At 36.8% G+C, this 23,647-nt stretch overlaps 1 protein-coding gene across 1 annotated transcript in view; it reads right to left on the bottom strand.

The window, feature by feature from the left end:
- Positions 1–341: 341 nt before the first annotated feature.
- Positions 342–23,647, bottom strand: part of LOC110378044 (retinal homeobox protein Rx1) — a 38,137-nt gene continuing 14,831 nt past the window's right edge. Inside the window, exons 3-4 of the mRNA XM_021337127.3 lie at positions 1,032–1,203; positions 342–567 (exon numbers count right to left, since the gene is read on the bottom strand). Of these exons, the coding sequence (XP_021192802.1) occupies positions 404–567; positions 1,032–1,203 (336 nt within the window). The 3' untranslated portion in view covers positions 342–403. The remainder of the gene's footprint in view (positions 568–1,031; positions 1,204–23,647) is intronic.

Below are 23,647 nucleotides of genomic sequence, written 5' to 3'. Positions count from 1 at the left end.
CCAACGAAAGTGCAAACGTCAGATTTAAAATTGGAATTTTAATTTTTGTTTCTTCTTCTTCACTGCCATTTGTTTCAACGCTCGTGAGACCAAATGTTTATCTTTAGTGTTTTGTTTTTTAATGCTGCCTCTTTCACATAACTCGTGTGATATTATAACTAAGGATGCGTCTACACGGTGCATGTAGCTGGAGCAAGTTAACATGAGCAAGTGACAAGAGCACGCGAGTGTTCGCTGGACCCGCATGTTTTTAAAATGCTTGTATCCTGCGCATTTGCCTCAACTTGCGCAAGCTACTAGCACCGTGTAGATGCATCCTAACTAGAGGAATAGCATTACACTGAAGCATAATACATGGTAGTACATGACCCAATAACTCTTAAAAGTTACATCCACAAATATATTACACCATCTGCAGTCCTTTATTGAGGCTTTCGACGTGTTCCTTGGCTTTCATCCTCAGAGCCGCGATGGAGGACGAGCGAGGGTCGGGAGGTGCTCCACTGGTCGCCGGCGCCGGGGGGGTGAGGTAGCTCGGGTACCCAGAGGGGGGGTGGCTGAGGAAACCTGAGGAACATCGGCACTTTGTTTAGTATGCTATAACCGCTCGTTTGATACTTTATTGAAGGTTAAGTTCACTATGTAGAGTCGACTTTGGGGGAAGTAACATTAAAGTTGACATGACATGCTAAGCTATAATTTTAGGTACTATGATTTTCCAAAGGAAATTCCAACTGCCTTATGTCTCTGGATTTGAACCCAGAATGGCACGTAAGTGTTACTTACGAATCAAATACTCAGTCGGATGGCTTTTTTGATAGATCGATTAAATATAGGATATATTATGGATATATATCATATGGCTTTATATAAAAAATGCTATCATCAAAATAATAAGTTTGACACATTTTTCAAGAACTGGAAGATCCTAACCTAAAAATTCACCTAACTTTCCAATAATTAGATCCCTACTAAAAAAAAACTTATAAAATCTCCATAATTACAAAGAACTAAACAAAAATCCAGCATACCTGGTAACGCAGTAAGCAGTGGTGGCGCCAACCAGGGGTCTACCGGCAGGCCTAAGCCTCCCAGCCGTGGTATACCCCCACCAGCTCCACAGCCGTACTCTGAGAGACCCAGGCGAGCTGCCTCCATTTTCTCCTGACGACGCCATTTGGCACGACGGTTTTGGAACCAGACCTGTAAAGAAGATGGAGAATATTGAGTAAGGGTTTTATGATCTAAGGAAGGAAAAAAAAGTGTATAGTTATGTGGACGAAAATTTTGAGTTGTATGATCCTTGATAAGAGACACGAATTAAATAGAAAGGGGTAATAATGAGACTTAAACATGGGTTTAATTTTTTTGTATTGGTACAGTGATCAATGTCTCATGTTAAATATCAGCTGTATGTATTTTCATTTCATGATCATCGTTACACCTTAAAGGTTCGCTGGATCTTTAGCAACCCGCATCCAATGCTCTCCGGGGACCTTGGCCGGATTGTTCGTTCATCATTTCATTAAAAGGATATAAAGACAATCTCGTTGGTATACAATAAGTAATATCATGAACTTGACGAGTATTATCCTCGCACAGTGGTTAATATCTTGTTAACTCAATCCAAAAATAAACCTTCGTGATCACAATCATTACCTTAAGTTTAACACAATTTACACAGTGTTAAAGCAGTTATCATGAAATTATGGCCTGTAACGAATTCGTTTATCGGTATTAACGCGACGCCTATTAGAGCATCAAAGTTTACGATACAAAGTAATAAAACCCCTAAAAGGTTTAAGAACAATAAATCAGTGAGTGAACACGTCACTTCTAAACAGTTTGTGGAGGCAGACATAACAAAACTAACTTTGAATACGGCAAAGCATGAAACACGAACTCAATCACATAAACGGTGTACCATCATTGTGCCATCCACCCTAGAAGCTAACTCCTTGCGTTCCAATATAACTTCTATCTTAATAAAAATAAAGTATACTTTAGATTATTCATGGGTAAGATGTATGGCATGAATGTGGTGTCAAATTGTAGTGTGAAATGATATATTCAGCTGGGGTCGGTTGAACGGTAAAAATACGTGCGGTTCGCGTGACCGTTTCGATTTCAGTGCAGGAGACAGCAGGTTAGAGGCATGCAATGTTTGATGGCTTACCTGTCACAAGTATTAAATTTGTTCAACAGTGAAATATCAGAAATCGTTACGGTGTCGTCTGTAGTTAGCTATGGGAGTAGTTAGCGCACAAAAATATCTTTTACAAACGGTATTGGTGGAACAAAACTAGCCAAAGCTAACAGTCTGAATTTCGTTAAGATCAGTGCTACTGAATTTAAAACTAAAGATGGTGATGAAGTTAATGACGCAACGAAATCCCTTAGAGATGATGATGATGAAACAGAAGTCAGATATGTTGACAATGATGATGAAGAATTCAATACCTACCCAGAGTACTCGATTGCAAAATTGTAAAGAAAACAAATGAACCTTGATTGCAATCAGATGTTTATACATAACTATAATAAGATAAAGATAAATAATTGAAAGTATACATATAATTACATCATTTCAAGTGTCAAAGTGAGTAATGTTGATTGTGCAATTAAAGCGTTTCCTGGTAAGTTGGCAGCCGCGCTAATGTCTGTTCATTGTTAAGCAATTGATTTAGTTGTCATTTGCATAATTAGGTTTAGAACTAACTTTGGGGACCCTTAAAAAATTGCTATTAGGTATTTTATTTGTAGAAGCCTTTTAGCAAGAACCTACTGTGTAAAAAGCCTGCATTTAAAATAAATTAAGTTGAAGTTATAATGTTTCTTGACATGGCAATATCTATTGAAAGATGATTTCTATAACAAGCAAGGAGTTCAATGGGACTTTTAATAATCTACTAAATGATTAAGGTAATGGCTAAGGGCGGCTGCATCATATTGGTTAAGTTACCTCTAGTAGATTACCTATAATAATTAAGAAAAATATTAAAAGATTAAATTGCAAATATGCAACGTATCAAGCGCCTAACTCCTGAAATTTTAACACTAATAATCATACCACAATAAACAATCTCAAAACAGCAATCACGGCAGCTAATTACCATAACCCGCTTACACACGAACTTTGCCAACAACTGAGACATATTAATAAATATGATTCGATTAACAGCGCGTGTGTCGACGCCCTTACAGGTTGAAGTATGGTGTCGGGCGGTGCCACGAGCGAAGCTTATGTGCTAGTTCCAAATGCTTGACAGGGTTTTATTGTGATATTGATTCTATTAGATAGAAGAAAGAAATAATAATGGTTATGTAGTTTTCTAGAAGATTGAATGTGAACAAGACAATATTATAAAGAACTAACTTACAGCTGCCTTTTAAGGAACCACTAGGTTCTCATTTGTTCTAGGATGTGAAGTGAGGCCGAAACTTTTAGAAGCAGCTACCGAATCAGTTAAACCAGTTACATATGTTTGATGTTCAGCCAAAATCTTTATATTATTTTAAGGCCATATTGTTTTCTTCAAAAATACATAAAACAGAGAAACTTTTGGTCATACCAACTCAGTCACAAAATCAAAAGCTACCTACTTAGTCATTACTATTTTTAGCAACAATAGTAACAAGCGCTAATAAAGCCAATAAAATACGCATTTCAGATATAAAACCTCGTTAACCCGAGTTGTAAAACCAGAATGGGCATTGTTCCATTAATTAACAGAAACGAAACTACATTAGAAATCGTAAAGTGCCTAATTTTATTTAGTGAGTGTTCGTTAAGCACGCGACATTTTGTCGAGCGAAGTCACCCACTGTGCATCGCAGTAAAAATTATATAAACGATCGTCGAGTCGACTGTTCTAACTTGTTTGTTCGTGTTACTTACACTTTACACTGCGAAATTGAATTAAGACTTGCTTTGTGTTACTCGACAACGAAATTGGCCATTTACAGCGAACCTTGTTGGGTTAGTCAATCAATTTCGAATATTACTTAAGTTTGTTGAACTTCTAACAATACAAGTTTTGTAATTAATTACTTGAGTCGGATTTTGTATTTGTGTAGTCATGCGTAAATACATATCGATTTGCGGTTCAATACGACGTATTTAGTAACACAAGTTTTTTTATAACAACTAATAGAAATAAGAATACCCCTGCCAAATGCCAAAAACAAATCCATTGTGCTCTATTCCTGTCACTGTCAAATAATCAACGCGCACTCGTATGCGTTGTTTTTACTTAGATGCGACAGATTCAATCAGTCGGGAACAACAAAACAAAATAAACGATAGGACGGCCCGCCAACTGTCGCATTTCAAAAAACGAACGTCACAACACTAACAATGCGGTTCAAATATGACAGATGTCAGATTTGCGCGGGCTGAGAGCGCGCCGCGATTGGTTGAAAACACTTCGTTTAAATATTATTCGATTGTCCCGACTCGATCCCGCTGTTTGTTACATTGGATTGCTCGTAATTACATTATTCTGCGCTTGTGTTACGTCTTTTGACTTTAATTGAGTGACAAATTGACTTCGCTTGCGATTATTTTTGTAATTGAAATAAAACATGTTGTTTTATTGTGCGCTGTTACTTGAAACTAGTCGATTAAACCAAATGGAAGTCAGTTTTGCATGTTTTGCTTTTAACATGTTACTTTTATGCTCCTGCTCCATCTGCGTTAGCGTTAACGTTAATGTCAATGGCCAACTACACGTTACTTATTGCATTAAAAATGCGTGTTGGCTACACTTACGCAAAGAGTTAATCCCTCATGAAGTAACGCGTTAACACACATTAAAGAGGTTAAACTCAGACAAACAAAATAATTCTAAAAACTAAAGCTTTCTCATTTGACCATTCCATTATCGTGCTCGTAAAATGCAGTTACAACTTAAACAAAGTATCTACACTCGTCCTTGCATGCGTGCAATGAGATGGCATTAATGTAGCCAACATCACTTAGCGCTCTAAGCTACGCACTAAAACCCTTTGATGCGTCCAAAAAACCGACACCCGAGTTATCGCTTAACGTTTAATGCTATTTATATTGCCATTAGTATAAATTGACATTAAAACGTTGGCCACATCTGCGTAATGCCAAAATTTAACGCGTTAAGACGCAGGTGGAGCAGTAGCATTAAGTTAAGAGTGATTGGTTATGTCGTAGTCTAAATGATCTTTTCAATAGATTATGTTCCTAAACGGAGCGATTTTTTTCGTTTTCTGTTCAGCCAGTTTATTTATTTTATCCAGGGTGCCTACCATATCCATTTTAATTGGCCTTTTCTCCAAAAAGGTTTCATGACCTACGTGCGAAGCTTCACAGTTGAACAAATTTAATTTTTATTACGAGTCTGTTATCGCGGGCGTCAGAGGGTGGGTGAGGTAGAGAGAGGAGGGGAGGGGAGGGACGAATTAACGTGTTATTGGGGTGAAATTAAAGCGGTTAAACAGTTCGTGCTAGGAATTGTTCAGCTAATTGGTCCCGCGACACACGCGCTTGATGCGAACAGTCTAGAGTCGAGTGTAACTGTGTCTGAGTAGCTAGAGTGTGTTTAAAGTTTAGTCTTTGAAAGCTCGTTATTTTGTTTGTCTTAGAGTGATACACCATGAGCTGGATAAAATAGATGATCTGTTAGATTTAGAGCGTTAGCTAGCAGTCCTAGTCACTGACTGACACTGACTCATTACCTGAGGACCCCAAATTGACTAAAGGAAAGTTGAAAGTATTGGTAGTCTGAAATCTAGACTTAAAGAAATAAATAGTCAGTCACATGAAGACGTTTCTTCAGGGTGCAGTTAGTTGTAAAAGAAAAAACCATGGTGCATGAAAGAACAAAATAGGAATTTCTCAAAAATTAAATTTAAGGTGGTTTAAACACTTCTGTAAAGTTCTAATATTCTTTGCAAGACGCGTGCTTGCGAGGCTATACATCACCCAAATTATGTTTGAGAGGTACACACCGTGCAAGCGAACACGACACTGAACATTGAAGCTAGCTTACTTGACTGTCTTTGTTCATGTGTAAGTACGGCAGACGTGCGAATGTTGAAAATTTTTGCAGACTCGTTTGAAAGGTCTAAGGCCATCATATTGATGAAAGAATACAATATATTTTACGACTGAAAGAGTTAGAAAAGTTTTAGACTTCACAGTTATTGAATCTAGACATTTCTAGGTCCAAAATATTTTTTTCTATCGCAACACCGTTACCGGAACAATATTACGGCCTTTACAAAGAAAAGTTTCAGAACAATTCAGGAAAGTCAAATTAATTGCAATGTTATATTACTATTTCTAAGACATGAAACCAAATAATTTGATATAACTAGAGTTTTAGAGAAGTAGGTAAGTAATTTCTCAAACTCCGTCAAACAAAATTGCTATAACCACCTGCACAAAACAGCAAAATACCCAAACCAAGAACATAACACAAGTAACCCATCACAATCACATCAAAATCAGTCTAATCATACAAACCGAATCTCACTTACGTCCGACTCCTGAACCTTTGCCTTATTAAATCGGAAACGCGACTGAATAAGGAGCCATAGATCTCTGAGGGGCGAGGCTTGAGGAGCAAGGGGGAGGGAGGGGGAGTACTGACACTTCCTAGAGGTAACGAGATACAAGTTTTACTTATTTGTACGCTGACATACCTGAGAGGAACTGAAATTTGACTTGAAAGAATTTTCTGGAAGCTTGAGTCTGGTTTTCTGGTGTGGGTGTTTGGTAAGTGGTAGTAAGAAGGTTTGATATTAATTTATATATAGTAGCTAATAGACAATCCTTTCTTTAGATATGCAGGTAACTATGTCTGTCTATAGGTTCGGTTGTGCACTCTAAAACTACTAAACCGTATTTAAATATGTAGACAGTCCAGAGTCTGGGAAAGGCAGGCATACATAGGCTGCTTTTTATTTATTTATGGGATAATACATCTTATACTCTGTAAATATCACTCCTATTTTTTATAAACTTTATCATCTTTCACCTTATTTCAGATATAATTTGGACATTAGCCCCATACATGTAATGTCACATACTATCCCCAGTAAGCAAAAACCAAAGATAGACAGAATATTGAGAACGACCGTTACTTGCTTTTATTGTACACCGTCAGTTGTCCGTCAATACGACTTGCCAAGCAAACAAAAGCAAAAGGATTGGATGGCACCATCTAGACAGGGATAGGAAAAATCGTTAGACTAGTGGTCAACGGGTGTATGGAAAACTTGACGTTGTAACCACTGTGTCTGAACTGTCCCTTTTTTGTTTCTTTTTGTACCCATTTTTTTTCATGTATGGTAGACTGTGGTATCACTGTCCATTGTTGTAGCTGTCATACTATAAAGCTGAAGAGTTTGTTTCAATGCTTTAATCTCACGACTGATTTGAAAAATTATTAATTTTAGATAACCCATTTAAGCTCGATAAGCTACCAAGCATCCTGATCATTTCTCAAATGACACTGACAACTATAAACCCTACATAATTATACACGTTGTTCTCACAGATGTAGTTGGTATTTTTAATAGCTGTGCGTATCTGTCTAATTTTCAAAAACACTTACAAAAAATACTCTAGAGCAAAAATCAGGGCCCAAGAGAGTTAAAACTACATGCTACGAGTATACAGCCTGTACACATACAAAGGCGGTTCTTACTGATGTTGATCTTAATGATGTGATGTATCTGATAAATTTTCCAAATAATTGCATCCTTTAAATAATAAATAACTTGTATTAAAAAGTTTGTAAGACTCTACAATGTAAAACCCGTAAACTATACAGCCTATATACATACACAGGGTGTTGTCACAGATGAAGTTGGTGTTAATGTGTGCGGAGCGCGGGCGTGCGCTAATCGAATTGTCTAGTTAGCGAGCCAATGGCGGCGCCGACCGCTCAATGTCATTACTGGCTGTACATATTTGTTTGTCTACGTTTATATGGACGATATTATGTGTGGTTTTATGTGTTATCTTAACTATTGGCAGAAGTTCATTTATTTACATAGATATTTATGGAACTAAGAATATTTACTTCGTTTAATTTAGCGTCTATTTAAAGATTTACCTAGGCGAATGGTTGACGCTTCTCGTGACCAAAAGAATGGCTATTGGACCTTGGACTCTTGGGCACGCTCGGGGTTGGCATAGAGGCTCACGGTTGAAGCTGAGAATGAATGAATTTCGTAGCGTCTAGTATTTGAAACGATTCATGTGGAACTTCAACCATGAAAAGAAATGTTTTGAATAAAGGTTAAAGGTATATAGAATGACAAAGAAGCCAAAGGATTGTCTCCGGAACCTATACTTTTGCTTTTATATAAACATCCCTTTCTAAGGTTTTCATATTTGATAAGATTTCTTCGGAACTGTCCAAAACAGGTTCACTGAAAGATTTGTCTACGAACTTAGTCGTTTAACTTCTTGCCAACTTAATGAAATAAATTATATAACTACAGGTATCGAGCACCATCGATCTTCAGATATCTCTTTATTTACACTACAAACGCAATTGACTTCTTATCTACCCTCTCGCTCTAACACCCTATACAAACACGAACAAAAAGTATCTCGCTTTCTTTCTGTTACCCAAGAAAACAGAGACAGCACGTACGGCCACCACGTGTGTCAGAAAGAGATAAAACACATCGCCATCTTAGATGCAGCCCGTGGACCAGAAGTTAGCCAATAACCCCGTTGTGCGACGAAAAGGAGCTTATCTCAAACACAATTGCTGAAGTAAATTGGACTGTATTCTTTGCGTGTTAGAGTTGAAACTTATTTGTAGGGGTGAGAGGTAAAATTAATAATAATGTTTGTAGAGGGAAGTCTTAAGGGGAGGGTTCAACGTGAGGAGAAATAATAATGGCGTGTCTTTGATGGGTCCTATTGTGATGAAGTCTGGTTTTGAAGTAGCCTTTAATATAATAAGGCCTATTAGTTAACTTGAAATTGTATTTTCGTTCCATTTTGTTTAGGGTTAGGAAGCCAATTACGAGGTTTAATCCTTAGGTAATAATGGAGCAGGAAATATTTCTTTTGTAGTCAGAAACAGGTTTACCACTTCCCGTGTTAAGAGTAGGTAACAAGGAGAACTGGATCTTTAGTGTTAACTTAAGCTTTGAAGGTAATCTAATAGGCGTCTTCGAAAACAAGCCATAAACTTTGTCCAAATATTTGATCTTCGTGAAGATACTTATTTCGCTTGTTTATCTGACATTTGTTGCCGAAATCCTAACTGTTTTCTTCAAGACAATATGTCATAACAACTTACAAATCTTACTTTTGAATTCTCTCATTGACAGGCAAAAGATAAGAAGATTCAAACTAAACATCAATGCTTCAGAAACCTCTTTACATTTCGTCATCCCACACAATAGAATCAGCGTTAAAAGGTCAAAAACTTGCAACACTAAAGAGAAAAATCTACCGGGTTCCGCAAACGCACAAAAGCTCTAAACGCCGGCAAACGCATCAAAAGCGAGCCCAAAAACATCAATCACTCAAACTGAGTTAATCCACAACTAAATTAACTCGTGGCAAACAACACCACACTCACCCTTATCTCACAAACTAACAAACCATAATTGATTCTATCCCCCAAACAATAAAGTCCAATTTTGCGTAACCCACTAAAGTTTCTCCTCACACAAAGAACAACTTTATTCCAACGCATTACGATTTAGAATCGAATGTAACACAACGTTTATCTCTTGATTTCGTTCTATCTTCACATCATTTAGTCCGATGCTGATGCTAAAAGGCTTAAGCGACGCGGTACAATGGAAAATGAGCTTTATTACTTAGCAGTAGAGTTTGTTGTGATTTGTCGGTGTTAAGTTGGGGTTTTGCGGGAGAGCCGGGTCGAGTTTTTATTTCATTCATTAGAGAGATATTTAAGAGCTATTAAGGCGTAAATAAGCGCTTCTTTTGTGCTATTGGATGTGATGTGTGTTTTTCCGGGTCATTTACAGGAAAATGCTTAACTTGTGCTTTCTCTAGAATAGTTTATTCAAAAATAGCTTGAGTTACAGCATCTATTATGTACTGTAGCTTGACTTCTAAGTGTGCACATTGCAGACTTTGTAGTCTTTGGCCACTTTTAATCTGGCGCGTGATAAAACGATCAGGTATTTGGCCGGTATAAGACTGATTAAAAAATTTGATTAAATTCACGATTTTCTTAAAAATATATATGTATTTTTGCCAAAGACTATAAAACCACTTGACTGCGCATACAGTGCCCCGACGCTCGCCAAAAGTTAGTGATTTTGCGCGTACTATAAGGCTACGATCAGTACGATCCTTTAGTAGCGACCGTGAACTGACCAATAGTAGCCGCGGATTATGCCGCGTCCCCCCGCCCGCAGCGGTGAGTCGTGTTCTTAGAAGAAATTGGCGAGTGCGCTCTCTAGTGGTTATTTACTTTATGATTTTTGCCAACCATAGGATCACCTGCCGGCCGACTGTTTATTCTGCAGTGGTCTTACTCAATCATTATCTTTCAGAGCGTGCGAAAACCACTGAAAAATCTTACCTATCTCTAGTCTAAAATCTACAAGACCCAACACCTACAAATGAAAAAGCAATTCCACCCAAACCCAGCTCAATATATCCGAACAAATTCAATAAAGTTGCAAAACAAACAACTCGAGTCGATTTATTGCATAACGCATCTTCTAAAACGCAGGGTAAACGGTCCAATTGCGAGCTATCGAGAGGGAACTCGCCCTATGTTTGTGGAGCTCCCGACTACTTAATAACGACTTATTTATTTGTACAAAGGATCGGAGCAAGTAATTGCGTGGCTGATGGTAATGTGAGGACTATTAAATGGTGCACGCGCCTCACTGTTTGGACGTTGATGATAGCTTGTACGTTTTTGAGTAAATATAGTTTTTTTTTATTTGTGGGAGCACTCTGATTTTTATGTGGTCGAATACCTATTTAGGTTTTGTCAGATTTTGTGATGGATCTTTCACTAGATGTTTTTTTTTTAGAAATCTTTTATTTCCTAAACAAAATTCAGTGAATACTACTTAACTGATTTCAGATTCACAAAATACATGAATTCCGGTCTAGAGCTGACAAGAATAATTATCTTTCTTCATCTTTGTCGTCACACTCTTGGCAGAGTGGTCGTGGTCGTCATATCAGGGGTGGTAGCAAGCTTCACAATCCGTCGCCACTCTTCTAGAACTGTAGCTCTCCTTGCGCATTCGTGAAGTGGACCATTGAGTGCCGTCTTTATCTTCTTCTTTCTTTCTAATCTATCTTTACCAAATTAAACGACGAAGATCACGAGAATTTCTCTTAGTTCGCTCAAAACAGGTTTCACCAGTTTTACCTATGTCCTATGAATTCAATATAAACCGACTATGTTAAAATCCTTGCAGCTAACAAGTTAAAACAACGCCATCACTATTGATCGACCATTAATTGAAAACGACACAAAATATATTCGAATCTATTGTACAAACAAACTCATTCGATATGCAAATCAAATCCGACCACAGACAACAAATTGCTTTTTAATAAAATTGCGCGCCGTTCGAACGCAATTACAATATTAAGTAAATTATAAAAGGTTCCGTAAAAGTGAACTTGATTAATTGACTCGTCGAGGCAACCGATTTTATAGAATTGTTTGTACTACAATGGTTTGAAAGGGCAAAATCAATCGAAAACAAATTACTTACGGAACCCAATAGAGTTGTTAGCAACATTGTGTCGTGAAAAATAAACGGGAGCAATCGAATCAACTTTGTAGAGAGGTAAATTAATGTGCCCGTGTTGGTTATGTCCACGTTCGACGCCAATATGTTTTTAAATTGCTTCTTTCTTTCGGATGGTTAAAGCGAATTAATTAATTGTTCGATATGCGTTTATTGGATGGCAGTCAGTTTGTTTGCGTAGTTTTATTTCGTTGGTTCGCGTTATTGTGTTTGCTTGCTGTAGTTTGATTTGCTGCAAACATGTAGTTGGAAGATTCATTTTGAAACTCGGTTTGTTATTACAATCTGCGTATTTTGATAAAAATCTAGTAAAGACGGATAGAGTCATGCATAATTTTTGACGTGAATGTATTATTATAAAAATAAGGTACAAAGCATTGTTCAGACTAGAAATTTGCCCTAACATAACCTGCTGGGAAAAGGCAGCCTATAAAATATTTTTTAAACGCGGAATCCTGATTCCATTTCTAAATCTTACGAAAAAATTAAGAAGCTTTAAATTTTCACCAGCCACGCTAAAATTTCTCCAAATTGGAGAATATTGGACTACATTGGAGGCCACATGAGCAAAACATCTTTCAGTAAAAAAATATCAGTACCATCAAATTAATTAAAATGTAATACAAATCGCAAAACGTGACGACATTACCATTGAAGCGTAACTTTCATTGTGTCAGTTCGTTCTCACCGCATTCACAACTAGCTATTAGGTCCCTAACTAAATACAATACAAATACAATAGAATACAATGGGATACAATGCCAATGGATGGGGTTGCAGTAACATGGACGTAAATTGGTACTTTTACCCTAGAGGAAGAATTTTGGATGGAGTTAATTATTTTTGCATTAGTTGAATTATATGGGTGATATGGTTTATAATATTTAAGGCCTGAATCGGGAACGGGCACGGTTTTCAGGCCTATGAGAGTTGAAAATGTGGATAGTAAAAATATATGAATGTTGTAACATATTATTATAAGGAAATTCAGGAGTTGGCGCTAGATAGGCGTAAATGGAAGGAGCTACACCGATAAGAGCTGGGCTCTTAAATTGATGATGAAAAATATATACTTTTCAAACGGTAATGTAGTTTAAAAAAAAAACCTGTTTGATGCATTTCAGTTCAATAATTGTTTATCTAGCATTTTAAAATGAAAATGCTAAAATAGTTAGCATAGTCATAGCTTGTAGTTTAAGTATCAGTTGGAGCTTAAGTAAGTACCTATATTAAATGTAATTCTCGCATAAGATAAAGAAAGTAAACATTAATAAAGATACGTATGAAGGGTAAATTAGTTCCTAGATGGAGGCTTAAAAAAAAGTTTTACTACTAATCTTTGTTATTTAGCATATGCTAACTTCTACAACAGTTGATCCCAGTGACGTCAAATAACAGAGTATCATTGTTGTCATTAGCGTGGCGGTGGCGGCCACGTGGCTGACGCGTGACTGACGCATGTCTGACGCGTGGCACACCGCCCACCCTATGGCCAATCTGACAGAACACTGTTTACAAGCAGTGTAAGGTTACAAGAGGGTATTTAAGGGAATTAATTTCTGTAGTTTTGTGTTATGCCCGATTTAGTTCACAGGGAACTGATATTACTAGAATGCTTTTGAATCTTGTTAGTAAACTAGAAGATTCAATAACATTGGAAGTAAAAACTAATTGCTTGTATATAACCCACACCTAAATTCAGTAAGTGCTATTTAGTTTGAAAGTTTAACTTGACGATTGCATTGGTGGACGACATTTGATTCCCAAAACGGTGTTTCTGAATCTGGAAGGACCAAAATATACCTTGATAGTTTTCGTGTGTAAACTCTCATAGGAAACGTGGCGATTATAATTAACTATTTATACCATAAAATATCCATATATAAAAGGTACAGCAATATTCTATTTACAGGTTTATATAGGCGGCATATAAACGGACAAATCGTTCGCGCCGCCAAGCCCGCGTTAATTAATTTATTGTGACGACCTGCGCGCTGAGTGGAGACGGCTCTCGTTATGGTAAGGTTTTATTTACAGGAGCTAGATGGGTGGTTATTCTTAGGTGCAAGATTGTTAGTTGTTAATTAATGTTAGTTATGGCTGTTTAGTTATCTATACTCTGTTTTGCATTTTGCATTCGCATGACCTAATGTAGGTTATCTCTGTGCTAGAAGTTCAGTCATAATATTATTCTCCTCAACCATGTGAAAACATGATTAGGTCTGAAAGTAAATAAAAGGTACAGGCTCGTCATGACTCAAAAACGGATAAGGCACTGTTATCGAGAAATCTAGTTTTAATTGGAATACCCTTAAGTGATTCGATCACTTGAAGACTGGAAAACCTGGCTGAATATTTAACGGTCTTAGAATCTATGAGCCATCCAGTTATCAGGATTTACATTATTCGAATGAACCGATTCGTTTTCAGAAATTCGAAACACTTACTAAAGCATATGAAGTCATAAAGAAGTAAAAACAAAACTTTTCTCCTTAAGATTAATTAAATTTCGCACTAAGCGAACCTCCGCCATGCTTGTCTGGCTAAAAGGTTAATTTACTATTTGTCAGCTGTGGCCATTCCCGCTAAACGTTATAACCGCCGCTTTTTCTGCCTGTCAAATAAGAACTCTATTGTACACGCAATTAGGTTGATTTTCGCTTGTTGCGTGTTATATAAGCAACTTTTCAAATTGCGTTAAGCCAAGTCGGCGGGCACGTTAAGTTTGCAGAATCTCTCGTTGACTTATTCTTATTAGACTCCATTAATGCCCTCGCTTGAGTGGCGAATTGTAATTAATTCTTGAGCTTTGTCTTAATTGAAGTAATTATGTAATTAAGAGATGATTTGTGCCGTTCGTTGACGCAGGCGCTCTGGCCGGCTGTTAATTATTTTGTAGGTGAGAAATTAGAATTAGGTACGGCTAATGAGACTTTAATTATGTAGATTACAAACGTGGGAAGATAGTAGAATTTCTTGGAATTTCCTCGAAGTTTCTAGACGTTACAGTTAAAGGTCTTAATTTCGGAGCCATTTGGGATCCTACAAAGCAATTTCCTAAAACATCCTCACAGATCTTAAAACTCGTTACAAGTCTAAATGAAGCGACTTCATTGACTATCTTTAAGATTAAGTTTTTAACGCCTACAGCTTACAAATTCTCAGTAAAGCAAGTCAAAAGCACCGTCTCAAGAATATCTTACACAAAATTAGCCAATACTATAATCCTGATCCCTTACAAAGGTCCCGAGAACTTAATACTTCTGAGTTTCAAAAGAAATCCCAAGTCTCAGTGACGGTCTCAAATATCACTTGCGCAATGCTAAGTTAGACAAAACAGTCGCGATAAACCTTAAGGAGAAAGAAATAGGGGTGGATATTGCTGGTTTCCAGTTCGATAAAAGTTTGCTGATGAATCTTTCAACGGCCCGCCACTCGAAGCCGAATTGTAAAGTTTTCAATTGAAATGAAAGTAGTATTTGTATTGAATTGTTTGGCAAATTGGACGGATAATCCGCTTGTGCGCTTGCGCAAGCCGCCATTGTTGGTGACAACAAAATGGCGTCGACACGCTAATGGCGCGAAAATAAGACACTTGCATTGTTGCCGTCAAAGCAGATGGTCGTATTGTGCGGAGCTAATCATGATGTTTGACAATCTTTTGTTTGTTGTGTTTTAGTTTAGTTGAGTGCTGTTTTTTATTGGAATTGAAAAGATGCTCTTGATTTTAAGGGCCTCCTTCATCGCACTTACTCTTGCAATAATATTATAGTTGACTACGAATTCATTTAAGCTTAAAATTGCCTTCAATGCTTGCCTAAAGTTGGTGTAAATGGTGAAATAATCACTTTTGATTCAGATTTGACCGTAGGCACTTACCAATATAGAATTAATAAATAAATTGACCATAACTCGGCTGAATAATAAGCCAACAGGTGCGTTAACCAAATTATATTAAGAAAACGATATCAATCTTAGCAGAATTTAATATCAAGACAAGGACATACACCAAATAAAAGCTTGCAAACTGAACGGAAATATCAAGTTTAGAGTTCCGCCGGCCGTTCGCGTAATCTACACCGACATGATACGTACGGAACCTACTATTAACCATTCAATGCATTATTCTTTAATATTTCTTCTTTGTGAACTTACCAATATAACTAGACCTACCATTCTTAAATAAGAAGTAGGACCCATAGCTCAAGATAAAATGGCTGTTATATTATAAGCTGTAATTGAATTACCCTTATTTAGTTGTTTCCTGCTATTTAAAAGGTTTTTTTCAAAACAGGATGGAGCTGTCAAATTTTAATCAAATTATTATCGAACAATAGTATAAGAGTTATGATTGCCTTCGTCAGCTATTGAACTGGGTTCAACTATTTTATTAGGGGTTCATAATACACGTCAGATATTAATTCACTAATAAGCTGAAAGGAAGTTTTTTTTGGAGGTCAAATATTACACGTGAAGTTAGGGCCTGTGAAGTATGAATTGTAAATTGGTCTAGAAGAATTATAATTAGCTATACAAAGCGGTATAACGCCAGAGTAGTACAGACCTATCTATGACTCAAAAAGTAAAAACAAAAGTAGGTACCGAATGAAATAATTAGATTTATAAATAAGCATGCACATAATGTAACAAAATAGTGTGAATGAATCAGAGTGGACTAGGAGTCAACTAATGCTTTCAGATATTACAAACAGTGACAAACATAGATTGATGTTAATTTTACTGAAATATGTAGTTATGATAACGAAATATAGCTCTTCGAATGTTACAATAACAATAATAGATCCATATAAAATAATCGTCGAAAACGATGTTAAGAAACCAAGGGAAGCAAGGGGCAGAGCACAAGGGATCAAATGAAAAGAAACGCCAGTAAATGATGTGATCGAAATAAACACAATTTCCCGTGCTTCTGAACAAATTGTCGGCACGCTGCCGGTCCCACGCGACTTATGTGGCCCTGGTAGGTAATCTTATTTAAATTCGTGAAGGAGATATGCATATTGAAGAAAATTGTGTGTTTTTGGCTATTGATTGTAATGGCAAAGAAAAACAATGTTTAATACACTAGATTATAGAGATAAAATAATCTTAAACGGCCAATATGCATGTGACAAAAAGTAGTAGTCAATGTTTTCTATGTGTGATAAGAATCAAGAAGATGGATGACACGAAAGAAACTATAATATTTCAACTAGGATACTTGTACATCACTACAGAGCAATAAATTAATATTACATGGTAAACAAGTTATGTATCAAGCAAATCAACCGACCCGATTGAGCTATAAAGTGAAATCAAGTAGAGAGATATAGGCAGTGTTGCAACAAATGACAATTTCATATCTAAAAAAACATAAGTCAAATCTATTCAAAAACATTGTACTAATACACATACTACACGTCATCTCATAGATACCGCTAAACTTCATCCTAAACACAGCAATGGATCTTGAACGATAATTTAGTTAAGCGTTTAGTCAGTAATGTATCGAGTGTTCGTTCGTGTTGGGCTCAAGTTAGGTTAAAACCGCGTCGGCGCGCGATAACTGAATTACACGAGCTACAGACCAAGGAATGGCGAGGAATAGACCTTGCCATGGACTAAAATGCGACTTAAAACAAAGATACGACGGTATACGTATTTACAAAATTTATATCCTGCTCTATAATTTTGCAACGCTCGGCATAGCAGTGTGAGTTTTTGGTCCTTAAGGGTCAAAGGACCAAAGACTTTGTTTGATCTTAATAATTATAGTTCTTATGTAATTAGATATAATTAACTGGGAAGATCATGATTTTTGTAAGGAGAATTATACATTTACAAATTGTTTAAACTGAACTACAAAATGCATGAAATAAATGTTAAATTGACATTAACAGAAAAGTCTGCAAAGTATTGCAGACTCTACGATTGCATTTGATTTCAAAGATGCTTCTTCTTCTTCTGGCAATATTATGAGAGCTCAGCTAGAAGAAGCTGTACTTCAAAAACATCATTCAGTTCTACCTTTGTTTGGTGGGATGTTTTCATACAAAAATAACAATCTCAAATGCCCATATACTCCAAAATTTCAGTGAATTTTCCTTCAGTGTCTTCTCTACTCGTACCTAAGCTTCTTCACGAGTCGGCTAGCTCATGTGGGATTAAGTTATAATAGTTATTAATTGCGCACTAACAGGATCGTGTAGGGCGTTCCGTGCTAATCCGATGCCAGTCTACACTGTTAACTCATTATCGTCTCGCTTATATCGACGTGTTTATGAAGCTTTTTGGGAGGTAGTAGCGTTAGAATCTGTTCAAAATCATCAGTAATGTCTTAAAAACCAGTTTGAGGATCTATTACATAGGAAGCCACGGTTCATGAGCTCATATCTTAGGGCTCGTCAGTTGCAGAATCTCTATAAGTAACATTTCAAACCATTTTGAAGCCCAAAATGCTCAATGACTTTTGACAAAACTAGAAACAAAGGATGGTGTGAAAGCCGATATGGTAAGAAAGAATGTTACTTGTGAGATGACGGCAGATAGAAGAGTATGGACGGAGAAAACATGCTGCGCTGACCCCAAATACATTTAGCATAAGGGCAGGAGGATGATGATATCAAAAATTAATATTGTAGTTGCTCTGCTATAGACAATTTAGTTGCTGAATTTTGTGGTAATACGGATGATCTTGTAATCTGTGTTTGTAATTTTTATTTTACTTTTCATGAGGATTTTTCAATTTATTAGGGTCAACTATTATGTTACCTAAATAACTTTTGAGATTGTAATTATATCTGTGTCATTTGAAAACCCCACTCCAAAAATAGGTTTAATATGTTAGCCTTTTCTATTTTTCTACACCTTTACCGACCACATAAAGAGAGTTTAGGACTATTACCTATGTGCTTACCTCATACATTGAACAATACGGGCACATACATACGGAACCACAGCTGCATACGTTTACACGAGACGCGTAGGGCGACCATAATCCCGCGATTTTTTCCGGGATTGGTCACGGGATTATCGCTATGCGATTATGACCGTGAAAATTGCGTTTAGTTAACCATATTAATAGTAGAGCCATTTTATTGGAGTTATTAAGAAACTTTGTGTAACTTAATCGTTGATTTATTTTATTGATTACCTGTTTTTTTTTTAATAAAAAAATCTGAGAAATCATGAAACTTATAAAGTTTCCTTTTTGCAATTCGTGGGTGGCAAGAGGCAATGTGTTTCTAATTAGTAATGCTTTTCTTCTGTTGAACTTAGGTTTTTATATTATAGGTATTCCAGATTTTATTACCTACTCTTCTTATTATTTTATTTTACTGATAATAGGCAGTTGTTTAACCCTTTTCTCGACTGCAGCATTCTTTTCTAGAAGTATCCAATTCAGTCTAGACTTGAAGCCTCTCAAGTTTTAGTAATCAGTAGCATTTAAGCTTAACTCAAAACTAGACCAAACCAGTTCGTGAACAATATCTTGGGGAACTTTCTTTTTAATTTAGAGTTACTAGGTATTAGTAGGTATCTCTTGTCACGACTCACTTAATGAATCAACAAAAATAATTACTATTACTGTCGGAAGCTAGACTTCGAACAGTTAACGAGGTGACGTTACAAAAACTGCTAATGACTCGCTTGAACCCTTTCTTGTAAGCGAAACAGCAATTATTGCTACGGTAGAAAATAACGGGTTTCTTAACAGCTGGGAACAATTAACACCTCAATCTATTAGTGTAAGTAATTTTCCTTTTTGAATTTTTTTTTTGTGATGTGTGTGTCGTTTTATGTTGAAAATATGCGATTATTTTCTTTTCTCTTCTCTTTTCTCTTCTCTTCCACGAGATTTTGGGAAACGTAAAACGGTGTAAAAATTCAAATCATTTTCTTATTTCAGTTTTGAGACTTGGAAAAATAAAAACAGTGTAAGTTAAAATCAAAAAGACACAAATATAATAATAAACTGAAAAAAAAACACAATGAAATAAACTGAAAAAATACAAAAGTGTACTTAAAAATAAAAGGAAACTATTTTACATAAACAGCACTTAAAAATTCGCACAAAACAAAACGCTACACTAAACAAACATTATAAAACTTATTTTCGAGACCCTTTAACGAAAAAACCCTACAATACTCGAAATTAGACCATATTTCTTTCACTCTACAGTTGATAGTTGCGTGAAGTGTGTATGAGGATACTCAACACTGGAAATGGAACCTTGCTAGCTTAATTCTTAGGTTGATTTTTCCGTGAGGTGTTGTCCAAGGGGTAAGATAGGGGTGTTAGGTACAAAAACGTTTATTAGCACATTTTGTCGCCGCTGAAGCGTGACAGCGATAAGTGACAAGCTATTGAGATGTTTGGGGCACTTAATGACTGCACATTGGGTAGTGCCGCGAAAACTGTGGAAAATTGCAGTGAAATACCCATGGAGAAAAATGTGAGGGTTTTTTTTGTATTATTGTTTGTTTGATTATTCTATTTATGTTAAGGCATAGTAGGTATATATATTAAAGAATTCCGTTGAAGATAATTCGTGTTTAAATTATCAAACCGTATTGAGCAAGCGTGGTGAATAACGCTCAATCCTTCTCCGTGTGAGAGGAGGCCGCAGCCCAGCAGTGGGACGATAAAAAGGCTGATGATGACAAAGAATAAATTCTAGAATGAGACCAATGACAGAATATTGGTAAATACTTTAACAATACCGAATGAACTAAGTAAGTACAATTTGTTTACGCTATTTATCGCTGAAATATATAGCATACATTACAGTCTCAAACTCGTAAAAAAAAACATTATTTTTCTATTGCAGTGAGCAAAATTTCAATTGACAAAATCCTAGTCACCCTACCACGATCAACGAATTCGATTACCATCGCATTCTCATTGTTGTCTATTTGACGCTTAATGCGTTCCTCTTTTGTTTGTCATCCAATTTCACTTGAGCCCTCAGTCCCAACCACTTCAACTTTAGCAGAGACCAACTTACATTTGTCAGTACCTATGATAGGTCAATTGAAAATTGGCCAGTGTTGATAGAACTCTGAGTTTGAAGTGGTAGCTAGTTTTGAGAGGTCTAAGTAAATTGGTGGGTGACAATATAGAAGTGTTTATATGTGACTGACTTTTAAAGGATAGAATGAATTTGTGAAGGATATCTGATAAGATTATGATAAGGTAAGTACCTACAATTGTTAAGAGTTACTTTAATGGGTGTACATTTGACAATGCGTGTGCTTGTAATATGTAACGTTTTTTTTTTTTAATTATTGTGTTACTTTTTGTGACGCTGTAGAAGTGTACAGCCTTTGAAATGAAGATCTACTTAATTCGAGTTTATATTTATATTTTAATACTGTTATGTTGCAAAATCTGCCATCTCGAAAATATTTCATGTAAAATCAGAAAAATCCATAATGAAAATTCAATTCAACTATTGAATTGAGTATCAAATAATCCTAACAGCAGCAAACACATTGGTTTTTCAACCATTTGGGTATAAAATCTCAGACAGGCAATATCCATCATCATCTCGAATCCAGTTTCATAGTGGACTTCTATTAAAGTATCTATCAGGAACCCTTCAGTATTACCTCTAACATAAGAGAGTTTGTTAAAAACACAATAATTACTTCTCGTCTACCGTGGACGTTTAAATTAGGGAATTTTCCAGTAGACAATACTTTATTATTGTTCTCCCCATACTGTTGAAGGAATACATTGTAACTGTAACCCTTTGTGTTTTGTTGTGGGATACAGAAAAACTCTGTGGGTTAGACTTTCATCAGTTAAGTCTGCTTGGTTGAGACATTCACGAGGTCTCCTACATATGGATTTTCGTACCACCAAGTGAAAGAATTTTTGCTAATAAATAGCTTTCGCCAACCGTATAAAATATAATATATGTCCTTTCTCAAGCTGTCTAGTTAGATCATCTGTGTAACTTCCAAACATTTGTTCTGTAGTTTTGGCATGAAAGACAGACAGAGTTGCATTAATAGTATTAGTACAGACTAGCCATTATACTAGCATCTGCTCTTACCATCCCATCTCCGTTGATAAGTCGACTCAATTATCAACACCAACCCTAAGATCCTGAATTCATAATACCCGAACTGTAGGTACATTAGCATTTACGAATGAAGCAACACTCACGTGAGGGTGTCGGTGTCTGGTCGGTGTCGCTAGTTTAAGCGAATCTAACCTCCTTAACCCAGTTAAAACTTGAACTCTTCAACGTTGTACATACATTTATTACCATAATATTAAAGACTAGCTGTTGCCCGCAACTTCGTCTGCGTGGGCAATATAGAATAGTCAAAATACTACTTATCCCGTAGGTGCATTCTTTCACGTGACAGTATAATTAGGATTAGCACTTAGCAGTCGCATAGATTCATTGATCAAGGTTGTGTTGTGGATGTGACCATTTATCTAAACAAAAGAAGTAAAGTTTGTGACGTTGTGGAAATCTCTGGATCTAGTCAGCCAATTTGGAAAATTATTACGTAAGTAATTTTCACAGGAAACAGCTATAATCTATGTCTATATGCTTTGAGTCTGACAAAGCTGTCATTTGTACATTTTCTGCAGCTGCTGCGACTAATCAGAAGCCAGAAAGTCTGTCAGTCTTACCAGGGATATCGTCTTGTGTAGTTGACTGGATTGAAGATAGGTAGATAGGTAGTCGATCCAAGCAAAATATTGGTACTCAAAAAGATTCTATAACTGGAAGCCAACACCAACATAGTTGGGGAATAGCTGGATGGATGATAAAATGAGTCATCATCATCAGCAGGCGCATAGGGTAGGATAGTTTCACTACTGGGGAGAAACACTTGTATGACTTGGGGATTTTCTGTGCAGACAAAAAACGCACGTGTGTGTGTGTGTGGCTGTGTGACAGAAAATTAGGCGTGCGACATTAGGCGTGCGTGATCCTCGGGCGTGTGAGTAGCGCGGGCGTCGCGAGCGCGCTGCGTGAACGTCGCGTTTTGTTGCCCTGCGGCATGTGTGAAGCGTGCAAGCGACGCGCTCGCGGCGAGCACGCGGCGCTCGAGATTTTAAAAATGTACGCTCGCAATTTGTCATTTCTTGGTGGAGCCAGCAAATCAAAAGAAACATAAGTGTTGTATACTGTGCGTCACTGCCGCACACCGGGAAAATTTCGCTCTTGCGGAGGACGTTTATATACCATATTTTGTGTCACACGTAAACAGGACGACAGTAGTATCCACCGAAACACTTTCAAAGATCTGATGAACGAACAAATCAGACCTGACTTGGTCACCTGGGGCCAATCAGAGCTCTATGAAGCGATAATACGCTTTGGCTCCTACTGTTATTGTGGTTTCTGAAAATTTATTCACCTCATTCAACGATGAATGTAATTCTGATGGTACTATTAAGAACACTTGCTTAGCGCAGAAGCTGACGTTGGCAGGTCAACTCTTTTGACTTCTCGAATAGGATACCATTGGTTTTTGTGCAATGCACACCTGCAATGCATTCTGGATTAGGATAGGATATAGGTGGATAGGATTTGCAACAGAGAACGATTCTGTCTTTGTGATTAAATGACATCAAACGTAGTTTTATATAAAGGTGTTTTTAGACTTGGCTCGGGTCTTACTGAGACTGTTCGTAATCGTGAACAGTGTATTTGCGATCAGAAGTTGAAAGTAAGCATGTCTCTGGTATGCGGCGCGTAATTTGTACGTTTTCAGACGCATAAAGCATTTTACGTGTGTATGGTATTAAATCGAGAAAGCTCCCATTTCTTATCTGCACTTTGTATCTGGGCTTGTTCTTAAAGCTACAGAATCCTACATTACCTACCTCACGCTTAGCAGCGCTTGCGAGAGA

The sequence above is a fragment of the Helicoverpa armigera genome, chromosome 24 (assembly GCF_030705265.1).
Source record: "Helicoverpa armigera isolate CAAS_96S chromosome 24, ASM3070526v1, whole genome shotgun sequence".
Lineage (NCBI taxonomy): Eukaryota > Metazoa > Arthropoda > Insecta > Lepidoptera > Noctuidae > Helicoverpa > Helicoverpa armigera.
Note: the sequence above shows the minus strand (reverse complement) of the source record. Positions and strands in the feature narration are given on the sequence as shown.